Here is a 13,860-nt window from a genome sequence, read left to right on the forward strand (position 1 = left end):
GAGTCAACCACACTTTCACTCTCCTGCTGACACTGGCATTTACTACATTTCCCAGAATCTCCTTTTTTCCCCCAAACAGAGCTCTTTTAGTTGTTAGAAAACGTCCCAACATGAACGTCAGATAGAAGATGATTGATGAGGATTAAACACTGACAGAAACTGTAAATACTAATCTTTATACATCATAAACACGGTGAATAAATCAGACTCAGAACAGAGCAGACATTACACACACATTTCATATTTTATTTATGCAGCCCTAGTTCTTTTTGTGTGCCTTCATTAGATTTAAGAGTTGTTAATATGAACATCACTTCTGTCTTTTTCAAAACCCTTGTGTTGTCCTCAAGTCAAATTTGACCCGTTTTTTGAAGTTTGTTTATCAGAAATTTGGGTTTCTTTAAACCAAATTAACCTAAAATAACATGGATGGTTCCCAATGACGCTCTACACAAGTATAATTAATGATCACTACTTTCATTTAAATTTGGGTGTTTTATTTAATGGTATAGCATTTGTGATCTTCCCGGGTCAATTTTGGTGGTGAAATGGAGTACTATTGTGCTTTACAGCAGTTGAACACACACATACACACACACACACACACACACACACACACACACACACACACACACACACACACACACACACACACACAAAGACACACATTCATACAAGCTGCAACCACCTGTGGGTCCCAGAGTCTCACTACATTTTAATCTTATCAACATCACTGGAGGCCACAGCTTCATCACCGTTCATTAAAGTTGATTCAAGCAGCAGTCTGTCGGGGGGGCAGTGAGCGTGCTGACGGTTGTTCTCTTCAGAAAACGTCCAATCTAACAGGATCCCATAAATAAACTAGACAGAACCTCACGACGAGCCAACGCAGTGATTAAATTTTTTAGTACAACCTCTTTGGAGGGATATACATATTAAACATATCTCTTGACTTGAAAGGTCCAATATGTAATACATTTATTGTATTCAATCAAGAAATGTCCACAATATTTTAACAGATATTAAGGAAACATGCTAAGTTGAAATACTATATTTTCTGACAACAACGCCAAAGCCAGTGTTCTCCATATTGAAATATAAATTTCCATATTTTGGCCTGTGTGTTGCCTATTTAGACACCCGTGTTGCCGGACATGAAACGCAAACACGCAAAGACAAGGTGCTGGCTACAGTGATGGTAGCAGCAACCAAACAAACTGGATTAACAGATATAGATTAATTCTACCCCACCTTAAAAAACTCGGCATCTTTTCTAAGCAGTTGCATAACCAGAGCAGAGGTAAAACATGGGGAAATATTGGAGATGCATGTAAAAGGTGGAGACAGCTTAGAGCCCAAAAGGACGCAGAGTTGGCTCATTTCTATGGAGGAAATATTTATTCATAATTCAAATTGAAAGTCCAAAGAGAAAACGAAGCGAGATGAAATTAAAAATATTATTTTTTTTTTTTAATTTTCCATTGATCAAATTAAAAAAATTATTATTTTTTATAAATTTTCCATTTGGCTTTTCCATTTGGATTTAATATTTGGCTTTTGAATTTAAATTTAACATTGGCTTTTCCATTTGGATTTAATATTTGGCTTTTGAATTTAAATTTAACATTGGCTTTTAATTTGGATTTAATATTTGGCTTTTCGATTTCAATTTAACATTGGCTTTTAATTTGGATTTAATATTTGGCTTTTCGATTTCAATTTAACATTGGATTTTCATTTGGATTTAATATTTGGCTTTTGAATTTACATTTAACATTGGCTTTTCATTTGGACTTGACACATGTCAATGTAAATGAGGAGGCGTGGCCCAAAGGCTGGTGGGAGGGTCTGAAACGAAAGGGGTGCAGAGGCACCTTATGACCAGCAGGGGGAGCTGACTGCTGGGGAGCACACTGTTGAGGAGCATCTGTCTGCAGCTTGGCCACCAGGCTGGCTTATCCTCTTATTTCACATGATAGAAACTCATGATGTAGGCTAAACACAAACGGTGTGGGTAGCTCTGCTTTGAACACATTGTCATCAATATTAACAAGGTTTAAAATGACCCATTTTTCAAATTTGGATATCGTTTCAAAATCGGAAATCAAATGAACGAAAAAGTACACAGGCTGTACAAAAGGCCGTCAATCAGGAGTGATTGTTGTGAGTACGTGTCGGAGAATAGCGCGGACACCCACCTCACACCGCGCGCAAAAAAAGGAAGAAAAAGGAGAGGTCGCAGTTCGGACGATGACTACCCGGTTGAGATTGTGTGTGTGTGTGTGTGTGTGTGTGTGTGTGTGTGTGTGTGTGTGTGTGTGTGTGTGTGTCCTCGAGATCTGACAACACACAAACACACGTAGCAGAGCTACCCACACCCATGCTTGTACTGTTGCTTAATTAAATAAAACATCAGAAGCGAGAAGTTGTCTCCGTCCGTGTTTTAACAGACACACCTGGGGCGAAGTTAGAAACCAGAATCAGCTTTAAATCCAGTCCTAATCTAGTCCTCACTAACACGGGCCCAATTATAGTAACTACATGAAAACTTCACTGTTGTTGCATGAAATGTCGTTTGTGTTTAGCCTACATCATCAGTTTCTATCATGTGAAATAAGAGGATAAGCCAGCCTGGTGGCCAAGCTGCAGACAGATGCTCCTCAACAGTGAGCTCCCCAGCAGTCAGCTCCCCCTGCTGGTCATAAGGTGCCTCTGCACCCCTTTCGTTTCAGACCCTCCCACCAGCCTTTGGGCCATGCCTCCTCATTTACATTGACATGTGTCAAGTCCAAATGAAAAGCCAATGTTAAATGTAAATTCAAAAGCCAAATATTAAATCCAAATGAAAATCCAATGTTAAATTGAAATCGAAAAGCCAAATATTAAATCCAAATTAAAAGCCAATGTTAAATTGAAATTCAAAAGCCAAATATTAAATCCAAATTAAAAGCCAATGTTAAATTTAAATTCAAAAGCCAAATATTAAATCCAAATGGAAAAGCCAATGTTAAATTTAAATTCAAAAGCCAAATATTAAATCCAAATGGAAAAGCCAAATGGAAAATTTAAAAAAAAAAATAATATTTTTAATTTGATCAATGGAAAATTAAAAAAAATAATAATATTTTTAATTTGATCTCGCTTCGTTTTCTCTTTGGACTTTCAATTTCTCTTTGGACTTTCAATTTGAATTATGAATAAATATTTCCTCCATACATTTCCTCCTAAATTAACAAGTAAGCTTAATTTATGTCCCGGCTAACGTAGTAGGGATGGGCATTGATCAGTCATTTCAACAACAGCATTAAATTATATAGAGTAGCCTAGCCTACTCGAGTTAGTTACTCTTGATATAGCCTAACCGTTAAAACGAGACATAAGAAGAGGCATTGTTTACAAATATACATTGTAACGCTGGCTGCACAGATTATGCAGACGCAGACCTCTATGATTGACTGACACACACACACACACGCACACACGCACACACACACACACACACACACACACACACACACACACACACACATTGTTAAAATCAGAAGCTGGACGCTTTGTTAGGCTAGTCTTTCTACATGGGTTTAGTTAATTATCAGGCTATAATAAGACCATGTCAGCTATGTAATCGCTGACAACCGGGACAATCTCATAGTGGTTGGTGTAAACCGGGACATTTTAGCGTCCAGACTTTTGTCGGGACTCGGGACACGCAACTGAAAATCAGGACTGTCCCGGTCATACCAGGACGTCTGGTCACCCTGTGTGTTGTGGCTATCCTAAAGGCCATTAATGAGTCACTCCGTAGGTGTCTTGAGAAATGTTCTTTACGCGTACTGGTATTACAAAGAGTTTGAAACCTTCTTTCTTCTTTGGGTGAAGTTACGGTTTATTGCAATGATTGAATATTTTCCAGAAACAAAAAAGTATTTACCATTTTAAGTCTTGATTTAAAGCTGGTAACAAAAGCTGGTTTAACGGTAAGAACCGTGTGCTCCCCACACCTACAGGCTCTACTGAATACCTGCTCACTGATTACCTGTTCATGTAATGATACCTATCACCATGTAACCAAGCTATCCTATACTACACCCTAGTGGTCAGAATGGATATTACAGACATTTAATGATACTTATCACCATGTAACCAAGCTATCCTATACTACACCCTAGTGGTCAGAATGGATATTACAGACATTTCTTCCTTTCTCCACATTTGATCTCTAACAACAGAATGAAGGGATGATCCACGGAGCCTCGCCTCTCTTCCTGGTTCCTGTTGTTGTGGTTGTTGTGTCCTGAGCACTGACCTGAACATGGCTGGTATCAGAGTCCCAGTCTGCTGCTTGTCTTCTGGGGACCTTGTTGCTCCGCTGCTCCAGGTTCTGGTTGTCCTCCTCCATTCCTCCCTTGTCCTGAAATCCAGCAGATGTCCACTGGGGCTGCTGGACTCACTCTGGATTCTGTTCAGTACAAACTCAAGGACTCTCTATGTGTGTGTGTGTGTGTGTGTGTGTGTGTGTGTGTGTGTGTGTGTGTGTGTGTGTGTGTGTGTGTGTGTGTGTCTTCTAAATATCTCCAGAACCGTTCATCCTACTTCACACTCGGCCTCCTGGGTACAACATGAACTCGGAGTAGTTTGGAGAAAACAGCTTTGGATATTATTAAACTGCAAATAAGTCTAAACAACTGGCTAACAAAGTTGAAAAAAACGCTGCCATAGTTCTGGCTCCTCCGTGTCTACCCTTCACAATAAAAGCCCAGCTTAAATTCACTCAGAACATTTCACTGACAGGAAACTCAATAAAAAGTTATTTTAGCCGACACTAGATATCAAACAGAACACAATTTAAAGCTCCAGTATCCTAGAAAAACTACATTTAATTTGCTCTTCTGGCAATGTGAGATATAGCCTACTTAAAGGCATACTATGTCACTTATCCGTCTTCGGTCCCCCTACAGGTTGTCTCATTGGAACTACAGCCGTGCAAGCTGTAGTTCCAATGTGCTATTAATTATTTGATGATTTGATGTATGGTATTTCTCAAGTTTGACCTTTGCATCAATAAAACTCTTAAAAACAAAAGACAGCTGTCTTCCTGTCTCACTCAGACAGGTGAGACAGGTTGTTTAAGTGTGCTAACTTATTAACATTAATAACATTACCACCGTCAAAATACCTCCTCTATAAATCCATACTTTACCGTATGATTATGACCACAGCACACTGCCTGCGTGACACACGTCTCAGGTGCGGACGCGTGCTAGAAATAAAATAAAAATAGGACCGACACGTTTCCATGCAAATTGGATACGAAAAGATGTTTATATGTCATTTTGACATAGATACATGTAATAAATTACATTTTAATGTTTGAAAGTCTCTAGATTTTGACATAAATGCAGATATAAATGTAATTTTAAAAAATAATTATCAATTTTCAAATATTGCACCTGTCAACAAAATATTCTGTAGCCTATTTTGCCATCAATACTGCAGACGTTGTCATTGCTGTAATCAAATCAGTATATATTTATGTTTAACATGAAGTATACTACTGCTTATTTCATTTTATCAATGGGAAACATACATGTGTACAGACAGGGCTAGCAGCAGCAGCAGCAGCAGCAGCAGCAGCAGCGCCGCATCAGACACGTTTCTGGTGTACAAAGAAAGAGAAAATGCCACGCAGCCGCCATGCAACAGAAACGCCACGCTCACACCACGCATGCAGTGTGCAGGAGACCTCCAGTAAGGTCTCCTTCACACCTGAGCAGTTTGGTCCGTTATAAATGAACTCTGGAGGGTTTGGTCTGATAGTCCGGTTGGTTTGGGGCGGTGTGAAAGCTCATCTGAACTCTGGTCCACTTGATAACGGGGGTCTCGGTTCTCTTCCAAGTGAACTAGAGTTCGGTTCACTTCAGGTGAGAACTAGACTGGGTAAACCCAGCACCATCTGACAGGGATTTGATTTCACCCGACCCAAACACAGGAAGTGGACCAAAAACAGAGCATTTATTAGCCTGCAGTTTCAACCTTTCACACAATTTACAGACTTAAATATCTGGTTTAAGGGATGATAACTTTCAGATCCATATGTAATGCGTGTGTATGTTAGTTCCTCCAGCAAATGTGAATGCCTGAAACTTGTTTCTCAGCAGGCGTTTTTTTCAATGTACAGCGTTAAAATGCATTTGTTTTAATCTAGCGAGTCAGCTTCCAGTAATATTACAGTTAGCTCCAAACAGTGGCCTAGGTTTTAACAGACACTCTGCTCCAACTCCTCTTTAACACAACTAAAGACATTTAATGATACAGCCAACACTGTCAGCTGCTCCCATTGTTCACCTTCCTCTAAAATATGACAAACACTAAAGCAGAACCAGAGAAGCCAACACGGTAGAAATGTAGTGGAGCTTCATTATTTCGGAGAGTTTCCCTCTGATATTCTGTCCAATCAACAAGCGACTGCTTCCACCACGTGACGTGTGTTTACAGTGTTTGCTGCGTTTGATAAAGTGCAGTGTGACGCACAGGGCTTAATTTGAGCCGGAACACGGCGGAACATGTTCCGGCACCTCCGACATTGGATCCGGAACCTTTTTGATTGGATCCGGCACCTCCTGTGTCACTATGAAAAATTAGTCGCCTAAATGAAAAAAATAAACTACTGTTTGTGTAGTGTTCAATGTTGTTATCTGTCTTGTTAGTCTTGATTCCCCATTGGAGTTCCACAAAAGTCTTGTGTTTGCATTTTCAATGCGTTTTGAGGTGAATTTTCAGGGTAAGACGGAGGGGGGGGAGGAGACAGAGGGGGGAGAGGGACAGAGGGAGGGGAGACGGAGGGGGGAGACGGACGGAGGGAGGTGAGGGGAGACAGAGGGAGGAGAGGGACGGAGGGGGGGGATCGGCACTTCAACAGCGCGGCGCTGCACTCCAAGTGACACAAGCGCTTGTGCTGGTTGAGGATAAAAATGTCAAAAAGACAACAAAGTTTGCTTAACTTTTTCAAATACGCTGGCCAGTCGGATCCCAAACGAGCAAAAATCGTTTCTGCCGATCAAGAATGTGGAGACCACGGTGGGTTTTATGTTTTAATTGCCCGATGGATAGTTGCTGCTTTTGAAAACGATCGTTGCAGTGTATTTTTAATTTTTTTTACATTTCGCACCGATGCACGTTCTGAAATAAAAATAAACATTGCCCTGATGTACACACAGCGTTGTTTAGGCTTTTTTAGTCAGAGTCAGAGAAGCTACGTAAGCAGGTGTAATTTTTGTTTTGGTTCCGTTACCTCCAAGCCCCGTTTTGAGTCGCCGGATCCACCCCCCCTCTGCGCTCCGGGACCTCCCACTTTACAAATTAAGCACTGGTGACGCAAACCGAACCAAATGAAAAATGCAACAATGTTACAACTTCAGCCCCGAATCTCACCGAGCCCACCGAACTATAGAGGAGACACTAACGGAGCACACTGTTGCTCAGCAAGGAGCACAGATCGATAAAGTTCAGTGGCGCAGATATTTCATGCAATGTTAGTATTATTCATATTTTAAAGACATTCATATTAATTAGAACAGTTTCCACTTTTGCTAATTTTTTGCACAACTTCACCTTCTTCTTCACATTGAAGCCTGCAATTCAGTGTAGTGACAGCTTTTCAGAAAACCTTTAAATATTCCATTTTAGTATCATACATGTTTGGGGTTATTTAACATGTTAAAGAGATGTAAACTAATTAATACTATTCCAACTTATTCTTACGGCTTCACCTTCTTTCACATTAAAGCCAGCAATCTAGTTAAACTTTAGCAATTTAGCTTTCACATTTATTTCAGCATTCACAAGAATTTTCTGCAGGAAATGCATTTTCTAGTTACTTCACATTAGTTTTTACCCTTCCTTCATGTTTGTGATGAACTGAAGTATGATGTCATAAGAGTGTCATAAAAAAGAATAAACGTGTAAAATAAGAAGAAACTAAATGTCAAAGTTCAATTCAATTCAGTTTATTTAAGAAGAGGACAGATCAAATTATTAAAACAAATGATTATACATGGGTTAAAAATCCAAGAATTAGCCAAAAAACTCGCAAACGTTTCCCTAAATACAACCAACTGTTCTCATGTGTCTAATCCACTGAAGAAGCCTGTGGGATACCATATATATATATATATATATATATATATATATTGGAGCGATATGTCAACAATCCTAATGCATGTGTGTCTATGGAGGCTGAAGGTCTATCCACAATTAAAATCATAATTTCTTGCTGAATTTCCAACTGATTTTCAGGCGCCGCAAATGCCAGACTTACTTGATAAATTTAAAATGCTGTTATTCTTACCAAACTTTTTCTAAATATTTTGAAGCTAGTGACAGTCTGCTGATTTAAGCCTTGATACAATTTAAACAGATGAGTTATATAAACAATTGTTACGAAGTGTGAAATTAGCTTCATAGACCAAAACCGTTTTTTTGTACCAGGCTGTAAACATGTTTATTTCTGATGTAAAGTCTGGATTTTTTCACATGGGGGTCTATAGGGAATGATACGAGGAACTGTTCAGTGACACACATAACAAACATCGTTTTCAGCATCTTACTGAGATATTAATAATCACTCAAATAAAACATACATGACCTGACACAAGCTAGCATTAGCTCAATTCAGTATCAGGACAGGCACTTAACTTACTGTTAGCTTAAAAGAAGGATTAATGTTACCTTTTGTGATATCAAATTCAACACTTTAGTAATAGTATAATATTATAAAACACATTTTTCATCCGTGAAATGTTATTCCATGTTGCTTAGTTTAGCATTTCTTTCACATGAACATCCAAAAGCAGTACAACAATCTTTTTCTGAGTCTTTAAGATCAGTTGTCTGTCCCAAGATGGCGGCGGCACAGACGCAGTTTAAACACATTAACTGTTCAAGTCATTTTTTAAGAAGCAGCAGCCATGTTCTGATTAAAGCTTGTCAGTTATGAAGGTTTGCTTATTTTCTTCGTATTCAATGACAATAAACTGAATATTTCAACAATCTGACATCATAAAGAGTGATGGGAATTTTTGTAAATTGTATTTACCAGGTGATTATTTAAGAACAACAAACGCAGCATTAGTTAAAAAGCGCTAGCAGTTGAACCCTGAATTCAGAATATGTTATTACAGGAAAACTAAATGATTTTGAGTGGAATAAATCCCTTCAAAGGGAGGGAGTGTAATGTGTAGTCGTAGCCAGGATAACATACATGCTGTTCAGAAGATTAAGTTACTGCTGGTCAACCTTCAATGTGGAGAGAAGATCAGAAAATAACAACACAGCTATCAGGGCATGAGGAGGAGGCAGGAGGACACAGCTTGGCTCTGAAACATGTTCACAACGAGGCAGTGTGAATGAGCTGGTGTCTTTTAAGGTTACCACTCTGAGAAAAAGTTTTCCCACATTGTTCACACCAGTACGGCTTCTCTCCAGTGTGAACGCGCTGGTGGATTTTAAGGTGACCACTCAGAGAAAACGTTTTCCCACATTGTTCACACCAGTACGGCTTCTCTCCAGTGTGAACGCGCTGGTGGATTTTAAGGCCACTACTCTGAGAAAACGTTTCTCCACATTGTTCACACCAGTATGGCTTCTCTCCAGTGTGAACACGTCGGTGGATTTCTAGGTTACCACTCATAGAAAAGGTTTTACCACATTGGTCACAGCTGTAAGGCTTCTCTCCAGTGTGAATGCGTTGGTGACTTTTTAGGATCCTCTGTAGTGTGAAAGCTGCCCCACATTGATCACAGCTGTGTAGATTCTCTCCAGTGTGAACTCTCTGATGAATCTTTAAATATCCAAATGTTGTGAAGGATTTGTCACAGTGTTGACAGTGGTGGCGTTTGGGTCCCTCTCCTCCTCTCCGTTTCTATAGCAACAGACAAACAGAGAGAGAGAGACCGTTAGTGAACAACCTTCTTAAACCCTGGACTTGCTCTCACTCACAATTTTCAATTTACAATAATTTATGACAACATGAAGGAAAATATGTGCCGGTTGCAGACATGTTATTATGGAAGCAAATGTACTTTTCATAACTTTCAAGTTATAAGTTCAAAAATATTCAACATTTTTCAGGCAAGTTTCCCCATTCAAATGATTGGTAATTTAAAAACTAAAACATTTGGTCACTCTCTTCAGTTTTACTTTCTGTTAGAAATCCCATGGTAACTTTAAAATAACACAAACCTTTCATACATTCTGGGTATTTTTCATCCTTTAAATCTCATTCAAACCTTTTGAAATACATACATTAATTTGATGTCTAAATAAAGGTAAAGTTCTTCTGGTTGCAGACATGTTACTATGGAAGCCATCGGGCTCTTCTCAGTGTTTCCCACAGGTTGAGAATTTACTGGCGGTGGTGTGTGGCGCAGGATGTGACGGCGTGGTGCGTGATGACTAGGTTTAGTAATAATGGGTTTAGTTATAAACTAGTCAAAAGAAGGTGAAAACAATGACTACACAACATTATCAGATCATTTAGAAAGAAAAAACTATTTACATATTAAACAAATTAGACTTAAAGATGACACAGATACAGATGAAAATATTGCGACACTATGCGGCATCTGACAATTTCAGGGTAGTTATTAGGGCTGCACGATATGAGGAAAATATGCGATATGCTGTAACGTTGTTGAATATCGGGATAATGATATAACTTGCGATAAATTAACAGATATTAAAATGAAGCCTACTCAGTTCTGCTGCTTTCAATATTTCCCTTAAAAAACAAATTGCTGGTTAAATTTTAAACAAACTAGTGCAGTGCCCGTTGAAAATGTGCCTGTTTTGGAATGGCCGATTACTTGGCCTGTGGTATTGCTGCTTGTAGAATTCATCAAAACCAAATTGTACCCCAAAATTACTTACAGAAGGACCCCACACCTCTTAATGTGCACCTCCACTGTATAGCCTTCTACTGACTTACAGTGTAGGCTACTTCTACAGTAGCATCAGAGGAAGACATTATTACTATATTTACTTGACAGAAAACGCTGCAGATTCAGAATGTAATCACAAAATATCACAATGACAATGTGGAGTAATCAGACATTAGCGTCATGGACTCATGGCAGTGTGCTACCCATCTGGCCTGTTATGAGAGCTAATCAGCACATATCTGTGTTCATCAACCACCAGAACCGGACTGTGTGTGTGTGAACGCAGAGAAATAGAAATATAAGAGAGAGAGAGAGAGAGAGAGAGAGAGAGAGAGCGAGAGAGAGAGAGAGAGAGAGAGACGGTGTTGTCCCATGTCGGATCGTCAACCCGACCCAGGGTGAGTCTGATGAAAACTGATGTATCTGCTCGGTTCAACTCTGAAGGAATAATCTCAGAGATTACGTTATGTTCTGCCAGCTCACAGCAAATTAATACAATATCAGGAAGAGTCCCCCCCCCGCTGTTCTAAAGCGTCCTGCATGTGGCGTTCTGCATGTTAGTCTAGACGTGATGTACCAAAAAAGTGAAAGTGAGGAGCAATTATGGGTACAAGTCGGGAACCGGCCTACTTTACATATTTCAAGGGTGCTGAATCCAAAAAAACTGGTATCTAAGCGAAATTGTGAGTTTTTTACCTTCTAATTTGCATATCAAAATGGCCGCCAAATTGCCTATCTTGCTCAGTCGTTGGACCATTTTTCCCTAGTTATTTTTTAAGTAGGCAATCAAAGATTAGGAAATTAAGTTTCTAGATCGATAGTCTAGGGTCAGAGCAAGGATATAGTGGAGGCTCAGTGACTTTTTTATGTATATACAGTGCTGCTCACAAGTATTCATACCCATGCTAAAGTTGACTAAAAAAAGGAATAAAACAATCTTCTTTTGGAAATTGATCTTAATGCCTTAATTAAAAAAATGAGGAAAAATCCGACCTTTTAAGGACACCAATTTGTTTTGTGAATGAATAATGTATTGTAAATAAATAAATGTTCTTCCTTAAAATATAGGGACCATAATTATACATACCCCTATGTTAAATTCCCATAGAGGCAGGCAGATATATACCCTTCACCATACCCCCACATCATCACATACCCTTCACCATACCCTCACATCCTCACATACCCGTCACCATACCCCCACATCATCACATACCCTTCACCATACCCCCACATCATCACATACCCTTCACCATACCCCACATCATCACATACCCTTCACCATACCCTCACATCATCACATACCCTTCACCATACCCCCACATCATCACATACCCTTCACCATACCCCCACATCATCACATACCCTTCACCATACCCCCACATCATCACATACCCTTCACCATACCCCCACATCATCACATACCCTTCACCATACCCCCACATCATCACATACCCTTCACCATACCCCACATCATCACATACCCTTCACCATACCTAGAGATTGGCATGGTTTTATTTCAGTTAGCCTAATAGCTAACTGAGATAAGATCCATATCAATGCAAATCAAACCAGCTATTAGGCTAACTGAAATAAAACCATGCCAATCTCTAGGTATGGTGAAGGGGATGTGATGATGGGGGGCTACTTTAATTCCAATGGCCAAGGGAACTTTATCAGGATGCATAGTATCCTGGATCCATTAAATAACTGGCCTTTAAAAATAAAAATCTGCCTGCCTCTATGGGAATTTAACATAGGGGTATGTATAATTATGGCCCCTGTATTTTAAGGAAGAACATTTATTTATTTACAATACATTATTAATTCACAAAAAAATTTGGTGTCCTTAAAAGGTTGGATTTTTCCTCATTTTTTTAATTAAATTTGTGTCATCGTTTAAGGCCGACATAAATATTCAATCAATATCACTCTTAAATGTTCCCAGTGTATATATGATGTGATGTATTCCATATTACATAATAACTAAGAAAAACACCATTGCAAGTTGTCTGAGATTTCATTTTTTTATGCAAACAAAGCATTTATGCTCTTAATTCAAACATCCAAAAACCCAAGTGAATAGGGAAAAAAACAACATGAAACTTCCCTTGAACAGATCTACAGATCACATCTTGTTTCTGTATATTTTCTTTCATGTTTGTAGCTAATTGCTTTACTTTCATCTGTCTTCTTCTGTAAGTTCCATAGGTCACTCCGCATTTCTGTATATTTCCTTTGGAGTCTAGCTTTCGCTTTCTTCTGTTATATTAGTTCTATAGATCACATCTTGTTCCTGTATATTTTCTTTCATGTTTGTAGCTAATTGCTTTGCTTTTTTCTATTAGAGTTTGAAAATGAAGGAATGTTACATGAATGTTTCATGACTGGTATGGCCCTTTAAGGATATACCACCTCTGTTGACACAAGTGTATTTTTGATAATTCCTTACCCCAAATCTAGCCCTGTGGCAGCAGTCACTCCCCAGCATCCATTGCCCTATGATAGCTTGTTAGCTAGCTAGCTAGAAAGTAGGGGGATTTATGCTGCCACAGGGCTATGTTTGGGGTGGAATTATAAGAAATAAACTTGTATCAACAAAGGTGGTAATCTTTAGGGCACAACTGGGAAAAAACTAGCTAGTTGTTTTTTCCCTCCAAAACTGTTAGCTAGTTTTCTCCCAGTTGCTAGCCATCTCAATATCATTGAAATACACAATTTTGACCCACTATGGTTGAAAAAGTATAATTTTCGATAAATAGGGTAACAAGTTCAATCAATAACTAAGGAATATTGACATTGTTTGTCTAAAAAAAAATCAAAAAACAGAAAACTTACCAAAGCATGTGAAACTGTTACGATCCTCTTTGCTGTTACATTCACCTCATGGAAAGGGTCCTCAGAGATGGGACTGACCATACTA

The 13,860-nt window shown here is 39.0% G+C and overlaps 2 protein-coding genes and 1 long non-coding RNA gene across 4 annotated transcripts in view; 1 reads left to right on the top strand and 2 right to left on the bottom strand.

The window, feature by feature from the left end:
- LOC118495137 overlaps positions 1 to 13,860 on the top strand; it is a 470,232-nt gene that overhangs the window by 241,312 nt on the left and 215,060 nt on the right. The gene's annotated exons all lie outside the window — the stretch shown is intronic.
- Positions 1 to 13,860, bottom strand: part of LOC116034886 (NLR family CARD domain-containing protein 3-like) — a 972,843-nt gene that overhangs the window by 236,069 nt on the left and 722,914 nt on the right. The window lies entirely within an intron of this gene.
- The window catches only part of LOC116042541 (zinc finger protein 239-like), a 139,659-nt gene that overhangs the window by 105,172 nt on the left and 20,627 nt on the right, over positions 1 to 13,860 (bottom strand). For both annotated transcript variants that reach the window (XM_036001647.1, XM_036001648.1), the window contains exon 2: positions 4,307 to 4,459. In XM_036001647.1, the coding sequence (XP_035857540.1) occupies positions 4,307 to 4,399 (93 nt within the window). In that variant the 5' untranslated portion in view covers positions 4,400 to 4,459. The remainder of the gene's footprint in view (positions 1 to 4,306; positions 4,460 to 13,860) is intronic.

The sequence above is a fragment of the Sander lucioperca genome, chromosome 5 (genome assembly GCF_008315115.2).
Source record: "Sander lucioperca isolate FBNREF2018 chromosome 5, SLUC_FBN_1.2, whole genome shotgun sequence".
NCBI lineage: Eukaryota > Metazoa > Chordata > Actinopteri > Perciformes > Percidae > Sander > Sander lucioperca.